General features: G+C 46.0%; 1 protein-coding gene across 2 annotated transcripts in view; it reads left to right on the top strand.

Annotated features, from left to right (window-relative positions):
- The window catches only part of TMEM67 (transmembrane protein 67), a 135,625-nt gene that overhangs the window by 47,413 nt on the left and 67,712 nt on the right, over positions 1-20,500 (top strand). For both annotated transcript variants that reach the window (XM_075316256.1, XM_075316255.1), the window contains exons 8-10: positions 3,048-3,202; positions 3,305-3,413; positions 11,098-11,190. In XM_075316256.1, coding sequence (XP_075172371.1) covers positions 3,048-3,202; positions 3,305-3,413; positions 11,098-11,190 — 357 coding nt within the window. The remainder of the gene's footprint in view (positions 1-3,047; positions 3,203-3,304; positions 3,414-11,097; positions 11,191-20,500) is intronic.

Raw genomic sequence — 20,500 nt, 5'->3', positions numbered from 1 at the left:
ATGTCACGTTACCCACAGGGAACGGCAACTCCTACCTCACTGGAACAGTACTACTACCGGAGGTGAGTATACATTTGTTTTTATTTTCTAAAGGACCCTGAATTGATTGGTTCCCTTTAATCAGCAGGATTTTCCCATATAAAGTAAAGACCATGTCAAACTGGTGAAAACAAAAAAAACCATTGACTTTTCAGATTGGATCTTTGGTTACAGAAAAAAACGTTCATAAAAGTCCAGATATTTGTGCATCATTTGATTGACGTGTGCAGTGGTGCAGGGTCGGGTCCTCTGTGTATATTCCTCCTCCGGCGTCCTCCTGGCTTGCCCCTTTTCTTTATTTACATTTCGCTCTGCACCACTGTTGCCAACAGGTGCACATTGCTAGAGTAATGATATCTTAATTAGAATGGCTCCCGGGTCGGCGCATGTGTTTACCATGATCTCATTTTATTGAAGACATTAAGCAAAGGGAGAAAAAAGGAACAGCACTCACCGGTAATTGCTGTGAAGTATTCAGGTTTATTTCATGGTCGGAGGATACATGCTTCGGCGTTACAGGGAGGGAATGAGGATGGTTAGCACAAAAAGACTACGGCCGTTTCGCCCCTGTAGGTGGGGCTTCGACGGGTTTTGGGAGGCAGTTTTTCAGACATATACGAAAATAACTGGAGAGGTGGTGCCACAGTCTCCTCAAATAATATTATTATCCATGCTTCCTGGGTCCTTCAGAGTCCAGAAGGGGGGCCTATTACGGTTTTGTCTAACGGCAGCAAGGGCAGTGATACCCAGAGATTGGCGATCAATGGAGGTTCCGTCCTTGGGGGAGTGGCAGCAGGTATTTGCATATATCCATCATATGGAGGATCTGTCAGCAGAAGCGGAGGGCAATACGGAAAGGTTCCTGAAAATATGGACGCCATGGATATTATATAAGGATACTAATGATTATCGAACCCTTTTTGACAACCGTCACTCCTAGCTCTCCTTCCCTTCCCCTTGGCCCTTCTTGTGCACCCCTCTAATACTACCCTTCTTTTCTTCAGTTCTTACTCTTTCTTAACGGGTAAGACCCGTCGAAGCCCCACCTACAGGGGCGAAACGGCCGTAGTCTTTTTGTGCTAACCATCCTCAGTCCCTCCCTGTAACGCCGAAGCATGTATCCTCCGACCATGAAATAAACCTGAATACTTCACAACAATTACCGGTGAGTGCTGTTCCTTTTTTCTCCCTTTGCTTAATGTCTCATGCTCTGTTGCTTTTGGAACAAGCACCCCGTAGCTGTATTCAGTATAGTCCGACCTGGAAGTTTTCTCTTGTCACAGCAGAGATCAATAGCACCGTGTGTGCTTTCTGCAACTAGCCGCTGGTTGTTTGATGTGGACAGTCCTCAGTGGAAGTAGTGCCCCGCAAATCCTTCTTGTTATTACTGCATTTTATTGAAGACACTGTGGAGAAGACTGAGTGGCATCGGCGCATGCGCAGATTTAATTTATTTTTTTCCATCAGCGCATGCGCCGATGCTGCTCATAGTCTTCTTCACAGTGTCTTCAGTGGCGCCAGAGGTCACAGTATGCACATTTGCTGACTCCTGGGCCATTTTCACAAATCATTACTCTAGCAATGTGCACAGCGCAAAATTTAAATAAAGAAAAGTGCAAGCCAGGAGGAATCATCACAAAGGACCTGACCCACAAAGGCCAGCCCTGCTACACATGTCAATCAAAGAAGGCATTAATTTCTGAGCCTTTATGAATGTTTTTTTCTGCAATCAAAGATCCAACTGAAAAGTGAAGGTATGATTTTATTCAGCATGCTAGTGCCAGTATGGCATTGCCTTTAGTTTATATGGGAAAATCCTGCTGGTTGGTTCCCTTTTTATGGAGAGATTTTTTATTAATGGACAACTCCTTTAAAAGACACAACCTATAAATAGCCTCTAAAGAGATAACAGCTAGTAAGGTACAAGGGGAAATATGTTGCACTACATGGAGTGGGAGAATAGGATATCAATACCTGACAAAACCGGAAGTGCGGTGAAACGCGCGTCGAGTTGGGAGTGGCGCTTGGGGCTGCGGTTATGGATGCACACATAGCTTCAGGAATTGATATATACATATATGCTCACTGGCAATAGAGGTGTTACAAAGTTGTTTTATGTAGATGCACTTACTATGGTGTTCCCAGTGTGAGTTGTAAGGTCTTTGAGGCCAGCACACTATATCTGTATGTTGATTCTAGGTACCTCTTTTTTGATTGATGTACTATACATATTTAGATTGTGATCTGTACAAAGTTTAATAGGATGACTGAATGATTTATTTACTGTTACATCTAAGGGTTGGATTCAATGCTGTATGAATTTGAGCCCAGTTCTCCTTGTATCCATATACAGTACAGTGCAGTCATGATAGTGTGCTAGTCAATACCCCGAAACAGCTGTCTGTGGATGGATACCATGTTTGGCATAGGTGGTCTCCTTGACTGGAGACTGCCCTTCCAGTGGTTGTTCCTTACCGGTGAAAGACCTGGCTAGTTTCCTGCCAGCGTTGAGAAACATGTGATGGTGTCTCTGTGGCATTCTTGTTTTGCATATTTTTCCAGGGGGCCTTGTTCTAGTGTCACTGCGTTGAGAAACACGTGATGGTGTCTCCGCTGTGTTGGATGTTTATCTCCCCGAGGTTAACCATCCTTACCTATGTACTCTATGTAGTGCGACATATTTCCCCTTGTACCTTATTAGTTGTAGTTTATGAATAAAGTATATTAATAATTGTTTGTATTTTGCAGAATATTTAATACATTTTCTATGAATGACTTTCTTGTACACCTGAATTGTTGGTTGTAGGTTCCTTTAAAAGACGGCCTGCTAAGTCTCAGGAGCTGCTAATAAGGGGAGCACAAGCGTTTACCCTGCACACTATCCCTCCACTATTATCTATGAAACTTTACTACTATTAATAAGTGACTAACCTTTAAAGAGTAAACTGTGTAGGAGCACTAAATGAAGTACGTCCCTTTTTTTAATTGTTCTTCTCTTTTTTTTGTAGCAAGACTCCAATCAGACGGCGTGCCAAGCATTAGGGAACATGTGTGTGATGAGCATGCACTCCACAAGCCCCCAGAACGCCGACGCCTGTGCTCTGTTCCGATATATATTCACCAGTACAGCTGCGCTTGGAGTTGTGCACTCCATTTCTTTCTGGTACAAAAGAAAAAAAAATGATATAAACTATACGGCATCATCTCCAACAAGACAAAATGTAGCAGCTGCTCAAATAATTTACATTTTTAATGTGTTTCACAGGAGAACCAATATCCCATGGTTGTATTATGATGACCAGCCAGGGATAGCGGCCCGGGTCCTTACATCGTCTCCTTTTCCAGAAAACTTCAGCTTTAAGATAAATGACCAGGTAAGGAAATCTGACTTTATAACCGACCATACCAGCATGGTTAGAGCAGAAATAGCGGATCAGATTTATTAAAGGGATTATAAAGGCCAATGTTTAGCATATTAGATTGGAAGGGGCTATCTCAACTCCCGGCTATACCACTAGCTCACACTAGGGACGCTTCTTTCATTCTTTGCCAGGCACAGCGCCATCATTTTACAGTGGCTGTGTCTGGAATTACAGCTCTATTATTTTCACTTAAAGTGAACCTGTCAGGTCCCCTGTGCACCCACAGCCACGAGCAGTTCTGGGTGCCTATTGCTAATCCCTGCCTAACTGTTCCACTATCTAGTAGTATACATAAAGAGATCTTTAGAAAAAGTATTTCTAAAAGATCCTTTATGATCTGCTAATGAGCGCAGGGACTAATCACAAGGGCGTTATTTCCCCCGACTAGTCCGCTCTCTTACCATGTTATTCCACCCATAGGGGTGTGCTGACATGCTATTTAATGCCCACTGCGCAGCATTGTTGGCACAGACTCACATACCTGTCTGTTGTCCCTGCCTCAGAAGCCGTGTTTAGGCTCAGTGCACATGATCAGAAGTCCCAGCACTTCCGGCCATGCACACTAGGAAGCCAGGTGTACGCGTCCTTGCTTCAGAGAGGTCTAGTGCGCATGACCGGGGACTTCTGATTATGCGCACTGAGCCTAAACCCGGCGTCTAGGCGGTGACAACAGACAGGCACGTGCGTCTATGCCGATAACGCTAGGCATTCAATAGCATTTTAGCACGCGCCTGTGGGCATGCTAACATGCTGAGAGGGCGGACTAGTCAGGAGAAGTAACGCCCTTGCGACTAGTTCCTGCGCTCATTAGCATATCATAAAGGATCTTTAAAAATACTTTTTCTAAAGATCTCTTTATGTATGCTACTAGATACAGGGACAGTTAAGGGCGCTTTACACGCAGCGGCATCGCTAGCGAAAGCACCCCCCCCCCCGTCGTTTGTGCGTCACGGGCAAATCGCTGCCCATGGCGATCAATATTGATAGGAGGCGTCACACATGCTTACCTTCCTAGCGACGTTGCTGTGGGCGGCGGACAACCTCTTGATAAGGGGGAGGTTCATGCACCGTCACAGTGACGTCACACAGCGGCCCGCCAAAAGAAGCAGAGGGGCGGAGACCAGCCGCATTAACGACACGCCCACCTCTTTGTCGGCAGGCCGCAGGTATGTTGTTGTTAGTCGTTCCTGGGGTGTCACACGTAGCGATGTGTGCTGCCTCGGGAACGACGAACAACCTCTTCCAACAAGCCTACAACCTACAATAGCCCTCAGCCCAGTAGACCACTGCGCAACCAGCTCTGTCCTCACCTATTGTACCATCACCCATTCCCTGTAGACTGTGAGCCCTCGCGGGCAGGGTCCTCTCTCCTCCTATACCAGTCTGTCTTGTACTGTTAATGATTGTTGTACGTATACCCTCTTTCACTTGTAAAGCGCCATGGAATAAATGGCGCTATAATAATAAATAATAATAATAATAATAATAACCTGCTTCCAGCACCAGCAACGATATTTGGGAAATGAACGACGTGTCAACGATCAACGATTAAGTGAGTATTTCTGATCGTTAGTGGTCGCTTGTAGGTGTCACACGCAACGACGTCGCTAACGAGGCCAGATGTGCGTCACGAATTCCGTGACCCCCAACAATATCTCGTTAGCTATGTCGTTCTGTGTGAAGTGGCCTTTAGGCAAGGATTAGCAATATGCACCCAGAACTGCTCGTGGTTCTTGGTGCATAGGGGACCTGACCGGTTCCCTTTAACACTGCGTGCACATCAGCGGTATTCTGCCGCAATGCCGGATCTGTCACAAATGCGGTACAGTTCAATACAGTTAAATGGAATCGCGGCAAGATAAGGTCACATGCGACCCATTCCATTTAACTGTATTGAACTGTACCGCATTTGTGACGGATCCGGCATTGCGGCAGAATACCGCTGATGTGAAGCCCACCTAAGAGCAACTCCCACCTGTGTGTGTGTTCCCTCTATCTCCTCCCTCACACTTCTTTGATTTACAGCTCTGGTTTGAGAATGGCAGAGATATAGGGAAAACAAGCAAGTGGGGAGGTGACTTAAATGTTTGGCTGCACTATGATATCATTCTGGGCTGATGAAACAGTCCCTTTAAAGAAAGGTCATCAATTTTAACCTCTTGATGTCAGAGCCAATTGTTCTTTTTATGTTTCATTTTTCCCTCCTCCTCTTCCAAAAGCCTTTACTTTTCATTACCTAGTTGGTGCCTGCCCCGTATGGAGTTGCTCTTGTGCCCGCTCCGTACACCCGCACCGATGTGTGATATACATGCGCCGTACGTCACGTCAGGGAGAGGTTGCAAATCTCATTAATAGTGTGCAAAAGTTTTGAAGAATAAATTTACAATATTATAAAGTAAAAAGTAAACCTAGTAAATGAATGGCGATAGTAGCAATACTTAGTCACACCACTCGATGTAATGTATTTTTATCCGGCTCGGAAGGGGCAGGACTTGCTCTGCCCAATCTACTTTTGCAGCCAGAGAAGTGGGAGAGAGGTCCGGCTGCACAAAATTGCTTTACAACTAGAGATGGGGAATACAATATTACACAAGATGGGGGATACAATATTACACAAGATTGGGGATACAATATTACACAAGATGGGGGATGCATCATTAGACAAGATGGGCAACGCACTATGAGACAAAATGGGGGATGCAATATTACACAAGTTGGGGGATACTTTATTAGACAAGATGGGGGTTGTATTACTAGAAAAGATGGGGGATGCAATATTATACAAGATGGAGGATGCATTATTAGACAAGATGGGGGATGCACTATGAGACAAGATGGGGGATGCATTATGAGACCAAATGGGGGATACATTATTAGATAATAATGGGGGATGCAATATTACACAAGATAGAGGATGCATTATTAGACAAGATGTGGGATGCACTATGTGACAAGATGGGGGATGCATCATTAGACAAAATGGGGGATGCATTACTAGACAAGATGGGTGATGCATCATTAGACAAGGTGGAGGATACATTATTATTATTATGATTATTATTATTACTATTAATATTTATTTATAAAGCACCATTGGTTCCATGGTGCTGGTCATGAGAAGGGGTTACATGCAGAAAACATTTACAAGTTACAATAGACACACTGGAACAGAGGGAAGAGGACCCTGCCCTTTCAGGCTTACATTCTATAGGATATTGGGGAGGAGACAGTAGGTGGGGTGTTGGTCGGGCGGCAGTTCTGGCACGGTGGTGAGGCGGCATTTCGGGTGGTGGTGAGGCAGCGAGGTCATTGGAGATTATAGACATTTCTGAACAGATGGGTTTTCAAGTTCCGTTTGAAGCTTGCAAGTGTAGCAGATAATCTGATATGTTGGGGCAGTGAATTCCAGAAGACTGGATGCTCGGGGGAAGTTTTGGAGGCGGTTGTATGAGGAGAGAATGAGTCAGGAGGAGAGCAGGAGATCTTGGGAGGACCACAGATTACATTTTGGAGTCTAGCGGGAGATTAGTTCGGAGATATATGGAGGAGACAGATTATGGACGGCTTTGTAGGTCAGTGTTAGTAGTTTGAATCGGATACGGTGGAAGATAGGGAGCTAATGGAGGGATTTGCAGAGGGGAGAAGCGGGGTGGTATTGAGGAGAGAGGTGGATCAGTCGGACAGCAGAGTTAAGGATGGACTGGAGAGGTGTGAGGGTGTTAGCAGGGAGGCCACAGAGGAGGATGTTGCAGTAATCGAGGCGGGAGATTATGAGGGCATGCACTAGCATTTTTGTACAATGAGAATTGAGGAAAGGACGGATTCTGGAAATATTTTTGAGTTGAAGGCGGCAGGAGGTGGTGAGGGATTGGATGTGGGGTATGAAGGACAAGGCAAAGTCAAAGGTCACTCCGAGGCACCGAACTTTGGGTACTGGGGAGAGCATGATGTTATTTATTGTAATAGATAGATCCGGTAGAGAGTGTAGGTGAGATGGAGGAAATATGATTAGTTTGGTTTTGGCCACATTGAGCTTTAGGAAGCGAGAGGAGAAGACGGAAGATCTAGCTGATAGACACTCCGGGATTCTTATGAGACAAGGGTGAATACAGGATATTAATGGGTTACTCCTGGGAGATAAAAAAAATTCTTCCATGATCTGTGCCCTCATAAACTATAAAGATGAGATTCCCAGTGCAGTTCTATTACACAGCTCTACAGCTAGAAAACTGCATGCTGAATATGTGAAAAATGCTAAAAATATTTCCATCATGTCTGGTTTTCTTGCAAAACTTGTGTTTTGGGTAGAGATAAGCGAACCAGTGTTCATACCAAACACAGGCTTTACAAAAAAAAAATAGTTCGGAGTTCGGGTGCTTTACATATGCGGACCACTCACGTGAGCATCGATGTGCTCAGGTACACTCGGTGCTCAGCCCAGTGTGAGCTACTTGCAGTGATGAATGGCTTCTGGGGGGTAACAACAGCATGAGCGGATGTAGTGAGTTCCAAACAAAAAGAACGAGAAAACCCTGTCCTCCGGCCTCCGGAAGTGATCAGTTTATTGCTGGCTGCATGTGAGTGGAGATCCAAACTGCCCAATTAGTGACTTCAATTGGGGTTCAGGTCAAGTCCAGATCCCAAACAAAACTTTTTCTAAAATCCAGCTGCACCCACCGAACTGAACTTCCACGGGTCCGCTCATCTCTAGTTTGGAGTGTACAGCTGTTCAATTTGTAGTGGAACAAAAAACTTTGTGCTTTGTGAGCTATTCCCGAGTTGGAAACTACTTATTGAAACATTACTTCTGATATGAAGATGAGGAGTATAAAAGAAAAAGGAGGAAAGTGAGGGAGAGAGAAGAAGGAGATGGTAAGGAAATGGGGACAGTGGTAGGGATAGTTGGGGGAGGGGATTTAGGAACATCAAAGAGTTAATAATGATCTGCATGATCTGTTGTATTCTATTCAGTTCTTCATAGACGTTGTGATAGGAGTGCGGGAGACAACCAGGCCAAACTAGAACCTGATGAGTGCCATTCAGTAACCCCATCATAACTAGTATTGTGCAGGCACACTGGAATGCACAACAACTGTGTTCAAATGTTACTCTTGCAAAATTCCACAAAGAAGCTGTTATTTCTCCGGACTGTTTTTGTTTAATTTGTGGTGAATACACTCAGAAAATGCAACGAAGAAACTTAAGTGATTTCATCAAGAACGTTTATTTTGTATGGCAGTTGTTGCTGATGAGATTCTATGACAGTGGGAGGAGCTATGAGGAGGGGCTTGAGACAGAGGGAGGGCTTAGAGGCAGAGCTCCACCCCCTCTTGTATCTACATAGAATCTCATCAACACCAACTGCCATATCCTCTTTCGTACAACATATTTTTATTAGATTTTTTTCCAACACAGACATTACAGATAAATACTTCCAATTCATAGGGGGAGGAATAAAGGTAAATGAAGTAACATCTTATTAGAAGAATATTATTGGAGAAAATGGGAGGGGATCGGGGGAGGGGGAAGTATTCCTAACAATGAAAAATAAGACAACTCTTTATGATTTATGAATATAGTACTACATAGCACAGTAAATCACTGATGTACATCTTACTAAATGAGATCAATACGTATCATCTGTGCTCGCATTCCACAACTAAAAGATACGGAGTTTAATACTTAATGTAAAGTAACTGGGGTGATTCATAGGGGCGGTTATAGGGGAACTGAGGAGCTACAGGGAAGAAAACCGGGTAGAACAGGAGACGGTTTATTCTACATTAATTTTTTACTCAATGCCTAACTTATCATTTGTAGTTTCTTCAATCTGTTTACACTGCTGTCCACACTTTATATTTATAACGTGGTCAATTAAATAGGTTGTTCTTGTCGTCAGCCGGCTATGCTTTAAGTGTTCTTGTGAAGTTGCTAATCCAAGGTCCCCATCTGGAGTTGTATTTCCCCATCTGGTTACTTCTCAATTCTAGGATGAACTCATAAAGCAAAGCCATCTCCTCTCTCAATACATCAGCACCAGCTGCCATCTCCTCTCTCTATACATCAGCACCAGCTGCCATCTCCTCTCTATACATCAGCACCAGCTGCCTCCTCCTCTCTCAGTACATCAGCACCAGCTGCCATCTCCTCTCTCTATACATCAGCACCAGCTGCCATCTCCTCTCTATACATCAGCACCAGCTGCCTCCTCCTCTCTCAGTACATCAGCACCAGCTGCCATCTCCTCTCTCTATACATCAGCACCAGCTGCCATCTCTTCTCTCTATACATCAGCACCAGCTGCCATCTCTTCTCTCAGTACATCAGCACCAGCTGCCATCTCCTCTCTCAGTACATCAGCACCAGCTGCCATCTCCTCTCTCTATACATCAGCACCAGCTGCCATCTCTTCTCTCTATACATCAGCACCAGCTGCCATCTCTTCTCTCAGTACATCAGCACCAGCTGCCATCTCCTCTCTCAGTACATCAGCACCAGCTGCCATCTCCTCTCTCTATACATCAGCACCAGCTGCCATCTCCTCTCTCTATACATCAGCACCAGCTGCCATCTCTTCTCTCAGTACATCAGCACCAACTGCCATCTCCTCTCAGTACATCAGCACCAGCTGCCATCTCTTCTCTCAGTACATCAGCACCAGCTGCCTCCTCCTCTCTCAGTACATCAGCACCAGCTGCCATCTCCTCTCTCTATACATCAGCACCAGCTGCCATCTCCTCTCTCTATACATCAGCACCAGCTGCCATCTCTTCTCTCAGTACATCAGCACCAACTGCCATCTCCTCTCAGTACATCAGCACCAGCTGCCATCTCCTCTCTCTCTATACATCAGCACCAGCTGCCATCTCCTCTCAGTACATCAGCACCAGCTGCCATCTCCTCTCTCAGTACATCAGCACCAGCTGCCATTTCCTCTCTCAGTATATCAGCACAAGCTGCCATCTCCTCTCTCAGTACATCAGCACCAGCTGCCATCTCCTCTCAGTACATCAGCACCAACTGCCATATCCTCTCAATACATCAGCACCAGCTGCCATCTCCTCTCAGTACATCAGCACCAGCTGCCATCTCCTCTCTCTATACATCAGCACCAGCTGCCATCTCCTCTCTCTATACATCAGCACCAGCTGCCATCTCCTCTCTCAGTACATCAGCACCAGCTGCCATTTCCTCTCTCAGTACATCAGCACCAGCTGCCATCTCCTCTCTCAGTACATCAGCACCAGCTGCCATCTCCTCTCTCAGTACATCAGCACCAGCTGCCATCTCCTCTCTCAGTACATCAGCACCAGCTGCCATCTCCTCTCTCAGTACATCAGCACCAGCTGCCATCTCCTCTCTCAGTAATGGGAAGGCCCTCACTGAATACAGATTTCACCTCAGAATTGAGAATTTTGATAATGACTGATCAATTCTGTCAGAGAAAGAAACAAATTTGTCTAATAAGATCTATTATTAAGTTGCTTATATTCATGTGTACTATTGATCTATGAAATAAAAATTAAAACGACGGTTACACTTTAAAATAGGCCTTAGGTTTAGTGTGTCTAACATTATAAATTGTGGGTTTTATTTTTTGATGTCACTGATCTGTAAGTTTATTTCTGCCTTCCAGTCACGAAACACAAACATTAAACTTATAGCAGCTCAATATGATGTTCGTGGGAAGTTCGTTGTATGGAGATCAGTAAACGGAGGACTGTTACAGGTAAATGAAGGACACCTAAGAGAAATTATGACAACAGGATCAGTATGTGCTTAGCTTGTATGTAATCTGTAACCATGGCAACATATAAGTCTGCATAGGAGCCGCAGACAAGACTTTTTTTGGTTCATTGTAATATTAAATGGAAAAATAAAAAAATAGTAACTTAGTCTTTAAAGGGGTTGTCCCTATGGACAATATTTGCAAATACCTGCGATTAGAAATGTAGTATAGTTCTCCTGATATATAGTCATGTCCCTTACCTCATGTGCAGGGCTTTGTGGCTGGTTATGACCATGAGCAACTAACTGTCCCTAGATGAGTGGATGTAACCATGGATAGGTAAGCTGGAATACCGTGCACATGACGTAAGAGACATGGCTAACTCTGGAGAACCTTACTACGTTTCTAATTGGAGGTATTTGCTATATTATTACACCTACTACCTATTGGGATAGGCTCTTTGAGATAGTTTCCCTCTAAAGAGGTATTCCCATCAGCAGGTTTTTGTACATTAAGCCAAACACATTTTATGTTAAATCTACGAGGGGTTGCTGATAAGTCTTTGGCTTTATCCAGAAACAAAAAGTGAGAGGATGATGAAACGTTACATTTATTCCACATACCCTCCACTGATGTCAGCACACTTCTTACATGGGTATTCCAAGTTCTGTAAGCCTAGCAAAAAGGATTTCGGTTGTGCCTCAAACCAGGCATCCGTAGCAGCTATGGCATCAGACATGGTGTGAAATTTGGTACCCCTGAGGTGTTTCTTCAGGTTTGTAAACAGATGATAGTCGGAGGGAGGAGCAGGAACAAGATTCCTCTGGACAGCTTGCCGCACCTTTTGGCCTTCAGAGCTGCCTTCAATTGGTCCAAAAGTTCAATGTAATAGCTTGCATTGATGGTGGAACCCATTTGAAGGTAGTCCACTAGCAGCATGCCCTCCTTATCGCAGAACACAGACCCCATCACCTTAATGGCTGATTTTTGCACCCTGAACTTCTTTGGATGAGGAGAACCCCTGTGCCTCCAATCTTTTGACTGCTCCTTGTTTTTAGGGTGATACAAATAAATCCAGGTCTCATCCATCGTGACCAGTCGATCTAGGAAGTTCTTATCAGTCCAGAAACGCTTACAAATGGAGCGGGAAGTTGTCACCCGTATGCTTCTCTGATCTGTTGTCAAACATTTGGGGACCCACTTTGCAGATCGCTCCCTCATGTCCAAATGTTCATGGATAATGACACAAACACGTTCATGGGAAATCCCCATGATGTCTGCTATTGCTTTAGCTGAAATTCGTTTATTCTCCAGTATGAGGTTGTGCACAGCATCGGCGATCTCCGGAACAACAACCACTCTCTGTCGTCCAGGACGTTCCTCATCATTAGTGTGGAAGTGGCCTGTTTTAAATTTGGCAACCCAGTTCTTAACTGTGGAATATGAACATGAATATCCTTCACGGACTTTCCTTACAGAAACAACAATTTTATCCCTCCTCTGCTCTCAGTCGCTGTTACGGGGGGCTGTCTGATAATAACTTAAAGGAGTATCAGACAGTCAGGGTCCACCGTGCAAAGACTCTGCTGCAGACTATGGCAGAGTGCAATACCTCTGTTAACTCACAGAAGGATATAATAAGTAAGTAAAGCAATTCCTCCCTTACTTGGAGGGTGTGTGGAATGATCTCTGTTAATAATCACAGAGACAAAGGCAATGTGTGCGAAATGGCACCTACCTAGGTCCGCTCTTCTAGTGGTGCAAAAGAGACGAACAGCAGCGTAAGCCGCACAAAGCTCCTACCTGCGTTCGCTCCACTAGTGTGCGAGGACACGAACCACTAGATATGGCACCTGCCTAGGTCCGCTCTTCTAGTGGTGCAAAAGAGACGAACAGCAGCGTAAGCCGCACAAAGCTCCTACCTCTGTTCGCTCCCCTAGTGTGCGAGGATACGAACAACTGCCAGACGCAGTATAAGGAACGTTACCCTAGCGGCAACGTCCACCTACGAGTCGAACCACAAGGCCCAGCCAGACCATGTGCCTCAGGCACCTGCCTATGTCCGCTCCCCTAAGAGGTAAGGATACGGACAGCAGCCAAAGCTGTAAGGTATAAGAACGCTACCCTGCCGGTAGCGCTCACCTAGCATAGACAGAGGAATGCCTAGAGGAACGCGCACAGAGCGTCTACTCTTATGCATGAACCAAGAGGACTGAGCGCCATGCGGCGTGTGTCAGGGTCTTATATAGACTCTGTGCCTCATCCAAGATGGAGGACACCAGAGCCAATCCGCTGCCAGAACGACAGGAGTGACGTCATGCTGGCCTATCACCGAGCAAGGCATCACAAGCACATGACCAGCGACCAATCGGCATAGAAGGTGTCAGAGACATGTGACCTCGTGTCAGCGATGATGTCACCCGCACATGTGCAATGGCTCCAAGATAGGACTTAGTCTCCGGCGCTCGTACATGTGCAGTAGCAAGAAATCTGGACATAGTTTCCAGCGCTCGCACATGTGCAGTAGCAAGAAATCTGGACAGAAGGCCACTTTACACACAGAGATATATCTTTGGCAGATCTGTGGTTGCAGTGAAATCATGGACATATTGTTCCATTTGTACACAGCCACAAACCTGGCACTGATTGTCCACAATTTCACTGCAACCACAGATCTGCCGCAGATTTATCTCTGTGTGTAAAGTGGCCTTTAGTCTCCAGCGCTCGCACATGTGCAGTAGCAAGAAATCTGGACATAGTCTCCAGTGCTCACAGCAACCGTAACAGTACCTCCCCCTCAAGGGCCACCCTCCCGGCGACGCAGGTAATCGGCAACTAAGTCGGGAGCATGGACAGCCTCCTCAGGCTCCCAAGAGCGATGTTCCGGGCCGTAACCCTCCCAATCTATCAAGAAGAACCTGCGCCCTCTAACCATCTTAGAACCAACTATGGCTCGTACCTCATAGCTAGAGCGAGAGGAATCAGAGGCAGGAGAGTGCACTTCACGAGCGTGAGGTAAAATTGCCGGCTTTAGCAGTGAAACATGGAATTTGTCATGAATCCTAAGATGGACGGGTAACTTCAATTGGTAGACTACAGGATTTATCTGTCGAAGAACCTCATAAGGACCCAGGAAGCGAGGAGCAAATTTGACAGAGCTCACTCTAAGTCTCACGTGTTTTGCAGAGAGCCACACAAAGTCCCCTGGAGAAAAGACAGGAGCCGGGCGACGAAACCGATCGGACACCGTCTTCATACGGTCCTTAGCTGCTTGGATCGACTCTTGAGTCCGATCCCAAACCTCTCTCGCATTAGTTGCCCAGTCGGCCACAAGAGGAGGAGGTGCAGCAGCGGGAAACGGTACCGGTACCCTAGGGTGTTGCCCATTATTGAGTACGAAGGGTGTCTGCCCAGTGGCCTCAGCCAGCGAATTGTTAAGGGCAAATTCTGCCCAGGGTAGGAGGGAGGACCAGTTATCGTGGTTCTCAGCAACAAAGTGTCGAAGGTATATAATCATAGATTGATTGGTACGTTCAACCAAACCATTGGTCTCCGGATGGTATGCCGAAGAGAGATTCAACTCAATTTGCAGAAGGCTACAAAGATCTCGCCAGAAACGGGAAGTAAATTGCGGGCCTCTATCACAAATGATACGATCTGGCATCCCGTGAAGCCTAAAGACATGCTTGAGGAATAGTTTGGCTAGTACCCTGGAAGATGGGATTCTCGATAACGGTACGAGATGAACCATCCGGGAGAAATGGTCCGTAATGACCCACACAAATCTATGTCCCTGTGAACATGGAAGATCACCCACAAAGTCCATGCCTACCACCTCCCATGGTCTATCTGGCACTGGTAAAGGATGCAAGAGCCCAGCCGGTCTCTGCCGTAATGGACGGTTGCGAGCACACGAGTAGCAGGAACCGACATATCTCTTGACGTGGCTGGTTAAGTGTGGCCACCAATACCACCTCTCCAGTAACTCTCGTGTCCGCCTAATACCAAAATGCCCACCCACCTTTGAGGTGTGGGCCCCTGACAGTACATCATTCTGTCGATCAGGCGGAACAAAGGTCTTGCCCGGTGGGATTTGGTCTAACGTCACAGGGGAGAGCGTATGAAAAACCCTGGAGGGAAGGATAAGACGAGGTTCGTCAATCTCTTCCTGGGTAGAAAGCATAGAGCGAGACAGGGCGTCTGCCTTGTTATTCTTACTCCCAGACAGATAGTTGATGGAGAAGTGAAAGCGGGAGAAAAACAAGGACCAGCGGGCTTGGCGAGGATTCAGACGCTGAGCGGTTTGTAAGTACGTCAGATTCTTATGGTCTGTATAGACCTGGAAAGGATGTTTCGCTCCTTCCAGCAAGTGACGCCACTCCTCCAAGGCTAATCTCAAGGCGAGCAGTTCCCTATCCCCAATGGTATAGTTTCTCTCTGCCGGTGAAAAGGTTTTCGCAAAGAAGAAACACGGCCTTTTTCTACCTGCACCGTTCTTTTGATACAAGACCGCACCAGCACCCACTGAAGAGGCATCAACCTCTAAGAGGAAGGGCTTACTCTCATCGGGTCTTTGAAGAACGGGTGCAGTTGAAAAGTGTCTTTTTACTGCCTCAAAAGCCTGAGATGTCTCAGTAGACCAGGCTTTGGGATTAGCACCTTTCTTAGTCAAGGCCACCAAAGGGGCCACCAAAGTAGAAAAATGGGGTATGAACTGCCTGTAATAATTTATGAATCCTAAGAAGCGTTGCACCGCCTTCAAGGAATGAGGTTCGGACCATTGCAGGACAGCAGAGAGCTTCGCAGGATCCATAGCCAGGCCCTCTTGTGAGATAATGTAACCCAAAAAAGGCAATGAGGACTGCTCGAATACACATTTCTCGAGTTTAGCAAACAATGAGTGCTCCCTTAAACGGGAAAGGACACGAACGACATCCTGACGATGAGTCTCCAGATCAGGAGAAAAAATCAGGATGTCGTCCAGATACACCACTACTGAGGATAACAGTAAATCCCTGAACACATCGTTTACGAAGTCCTGAAATACTGCGGGTGCATTACATAACCCAAAAGGCATGACGAGGTATTCATAGTGACCGTCTCGGGTGTTAAAAGCGGTCTTCCATTCGTCACCCTTTCGAATTCGTACCAAGTTATACGCACCCCGCAGATCCAACTTCGTAAAAACTTGAGCTCCTCTCAGTCTGTCAAAGAGCTCCGAAATTAAAGGTAATGGGTATTTGTTCTTTATTGTGATTGCGTTGAGACCCCTGTAATCTATGCAGGGACGCAAATCACCCTCTTTCTTCCGAACAAAGAAAAACCCAGCTCCTGCGGGAGAGACAGACTTACGAATGAACCCCTTCTCTAAACTCTCTCTTATATAGGTCGACATGGCCTCCGACTCAGGTATCGACAGGGGGTAAACCCTGCCTTTAGGTGGAACCGAACCTGGGATAAGGTCTATGGCACAGTCATACGGCCTATGGGGTGGAAGAACCTCAGCACCCTGTTTGGAGAACACGTCAGCGAAATCCAGATAGGGTGTAGGTATGGGAGAGAGATCAGTAGATGCAACCGCAATGACCTTAGGTGGTAAGGGAAGACATCGGGACTGACATTTCGAACCCCAACTAATAATGCTGTCAGACTCCCAGTCAATGTGAGGAGCATGAGTCCGAAGCCATGGGAGACCCAGAAGTACGTCGTCTATACCCTCAGGCAAAACAAGAAAAGAAATCTCCTCTATGTGACCCTGAGACAGGGAAAGGCGCAAGGGAACTGTCCTCAATGTAATGGAGTCAGACAACATAGTTCCATTAACAACACGGACAGGAATAGGCGCCTCTAACATGATAGAGGGAATATTGTGTCCCTTTACAAATCCTGAGGACACAAAAGTCCCGTCAGCTCCGGAATCCACAAAAGCCATAATAGGCCATGTATTCTCAGATAACGAGAGCTGACCTGGGATACAACACTTAGAGGGTGCAGAAGACGTCTCTAGTAACCCCCCTCTAATGGTTACTAGGCCAGGGAGTTTCCCTGACGACTAGGACACTTGTTGGCATAGTGCCCAGCCTGATGACATACGTAACATATAGGAGGACCAGACTTGCGTAGTCCGGAGAACGTATGACCTAACTCCATAGGAGTGGGAGATGTTTCAGATGCTGAGGAAGATGGTAGTGGACCCTCAACAACTGGAATAGGCCGATGCTTAGGGCGTGAGGAAGAGACCTCGAGTCTACGTTCCTTATGGCGTACATCGATCCTCGTTGCTACTGTGATCAAGTCCTCCAGAGAAGCAGGGACCTCACGAGTAGCAAGAGCATCCTTGACATAGCCTGCCAACCCTCTCCAGAAGATAGGAATCAACACCTTCTCTGGCCAATCTAGTTCTGCCACCAGAGTTCTAAAAGCAATGGCATAAGAACTAGTGGATAACGAACCCTGAGATAGATCTAACAGTCTCAGGGCCGCATCATGGGTAACCTGCGGACCCATGAATACCGCCTTAAGAGCATCAAGAAAGTCTTGATGTCTCAGAGTAACCACATCAGAGCGCTCCCATAGGGGAGTCGCCCATTCTAAGGCTTTGTCCTGAAGTAAGGAGATGATAAAGCCTACTCTGGACCTCTCCGTAGAGAAGCGAGAAGAGTTGACCTCTAGGTGTATCTGACACTGACTAATGAAACCACGACATGATCTGGCATCGCCAGAATATCTGTTTGGCAGAGCAAGTCGAGGATCATGTGCAGATGTCACCATGGTCTGAGGTTTATCCTCTATACTCTTGAGCCGTGACTCAAGTACTTGTATGTAACGGTGTAACTGCTGATATTCTGCCATAACTGCCAGACCCTTGGCTCAGTCCTAATGTTACGGGGGGCTGTCTGATAATAACTTAAAGGAGTATCAGACAGTCAGGGTCCACCGTGCAAAGACTCTGCTGCAGACTATGGCAGAGTGCAATACCTCTGTTAACTCACAGAAGGATATAATAAGTAAGTAAAGCAATTCCTCCCTTACTTGGAGGGTGTGTGGAATGATCTCTGTTAATAATCACAGAGACAAAGGCAATGTGTGCGAAATGGCACCTACCTAGGTCCGCTCTTCTAGTGGTGCAAAAGAGACGAACAGCAGCGTAAGCCGCACAAAGCTCCTACCTGCGTTCGCTCCACTAGTGTGCGAGGACACGAACCACTAGATATGGCACCTGCCTAGGTCCGCTCTTCTAGTGGTGCAAAAGAGACGAACAGCAGCGTAAGCCGCACAAAGCTCCTACCTCTGTTCGCTCCCCTAGTGTGCGAGGATACGAACAACTGCCAGACGCAGTATAAGGAACGTTACCCTAGCGGCAACGTCCACCTACGAGTCGAACCACAAGGCCCAGCCAGACCATGTGCCTCAGGCACCTGCCTATGTCCGCTCCCCTAAGAGGTAAGGATACGGACAGCAGCCAAAGCTGTAAGGTATAAGAACGCTACCCTGCCGGTAGCGCTCACCTAGCATAGACAGAGGAATGCCTAGAGGAACGCGCACAGAGCGTCTACTCTTATGCATGAACCAAGAGGACTGAGCGCCATGCGGCGTGTGTCAGGGTCTTATATAGACTCTGTGCCTCATCCAAGATGGAGGACACCAGAGCCAATCCGCTGCCAGAACGACAGGAGTGATGTCATGCTGGCCTATCACCGAGCAAGGTTTCACAAGCACATGACCAGCGACCAATCGGCATAGAAGGTGTCAGAGACATGTGACCTCGTGTCAGCGATGATGTCACCCGCACATGTGCAATGGCTCCAAGATAGGACTTAGTCTCCGGCGCTCGCACATGTGCAGTAGCAAGAAATCTGGACATAGTCTCCAGCGCTCGCACATGTGCAGTAGCAAGAAATCTGGACATAGTCTCCAGTGCTCGCAGCAACCGTAACAGTCGCTGTGAATATCGCATTAGACCCCGCCATTTTGTTTTCCCTCGCGCGTAGAACACTGGTGCCATAAGTAACAATCACAAAATTTTGAAAACACATAAGAGACGCATAAGGCTTTCATGTGATGTAACATTCGTTACCATAGACACAAAAAAGATCACAAAGTCAAAGACTTATCAGCAGCCCCTCGTATATCATCTTTTTTCTGTAAACCTTGTCTCCTTTTCTAAACTAATCCCTTATCCAATTGTTATGCAAATGAGGCATATGAGTAGGGGGTCGGGCTCTCCCTCCTGTTTCCATCTTTCCCCATCTGTTGCCATCCCAAACTCCCTGATTGACCGGTCAATCTTGTGTAACCTGAATCCGCCATCCGAAAACTCGCTCAGGCGCCGTCACTCATCAGTCTGGTAATCTCCTCAGAACAGTGATGTCGGAGAAAGATGGAAAGAAGATGGAGAGCTGTAAGCGCAGGGCCAAGTCCAAAACAGTGCATAAAATGGATAAGGGATTTGGAGCGGAAGCAAAGAGAAAGGCTATGTGCGCACGTTGCGTTTTTACACGCGTTTCTGCAGCGTTTTTAGCGGTAGCGTTTTTGCGCTAAAACACATGCGTTTTTGTTTTCCAGCAAAGTCTATGGGAAAAGATGAAATCCTGTCTGCACTTTGCTTTTTTTTCTGCAGCGTTTAATTTGCATATTTTGGGTCAAAAACCATGCTGAAAAAGAAGCAGCATGTCAGTTGTTTTTGCCATTTCTGCAGCGTTTCCTTAACATTGCAGTCAATGAGAAATGGCAAAATGCAACCAAAATCAACTTTCCTGCGTTTTTCATGCTTTTTACCTGCTTTTCCACTGCGTTTTTGGCTTCAAAAACGCATGCTATCCTGGCATAAAATTAAAGGGTTATAATGTTCCTTTACACACACACAATAACCGAAACTTTAAATGCTAAAAAATAATAAACTTTACCTATTTTTCTGTTTAAAATGTGCATAACCACTATTAGTTCATTAAAATTGATAATTTTCCATATAGTTTTATTAAAAGTTAATTTTATCCTTTTTTTCTCTTTTTTTCATTCTTTTTGACTATTCCAACTTTATTTCTCAGTGTTTTGATCTACAAAACGCATCTGCAGAAACGCAGGTGAAAACTCAGGTAAAAAGCGCTGAAAACGCACTAAAAACGCGGTAAATACGCATGCGTTTTTAGCGCTAAAAAATGGTCAAAAGCCATTTGGTCAAAAACCAAGGGAAGGAAAACGTGCAGAATAAACTGCAGGTACTCCGACGCAACGTGCGCACATAGCCAAAAGAAAAAAAGTAACATTTTGATCTGACTTGCAGTGACCGAAAATAGATAATGTGTTGCAT

This window comes from Anomaloglossus baeobatrachus, chromosome 6, assembly GCF_048569485.1.
Source record: "Anomaloglossus baeobatrachus isolate aAnoBae1 chromosome 6, aAnoBae1.hap1, whole genome shotgun sequence".
Taxonomy (NCBI): Eukaryota; Metazoa; Chordata; class Amphibia; order Anura; family Aromobatidae; genus Anomaloglossus; species Anomaloglossus baeobatrachus.
Note: the sequence above shows the minus strand (reverse complement) of the source record. Positions and strands in the feature narration are given on the sequence as shown.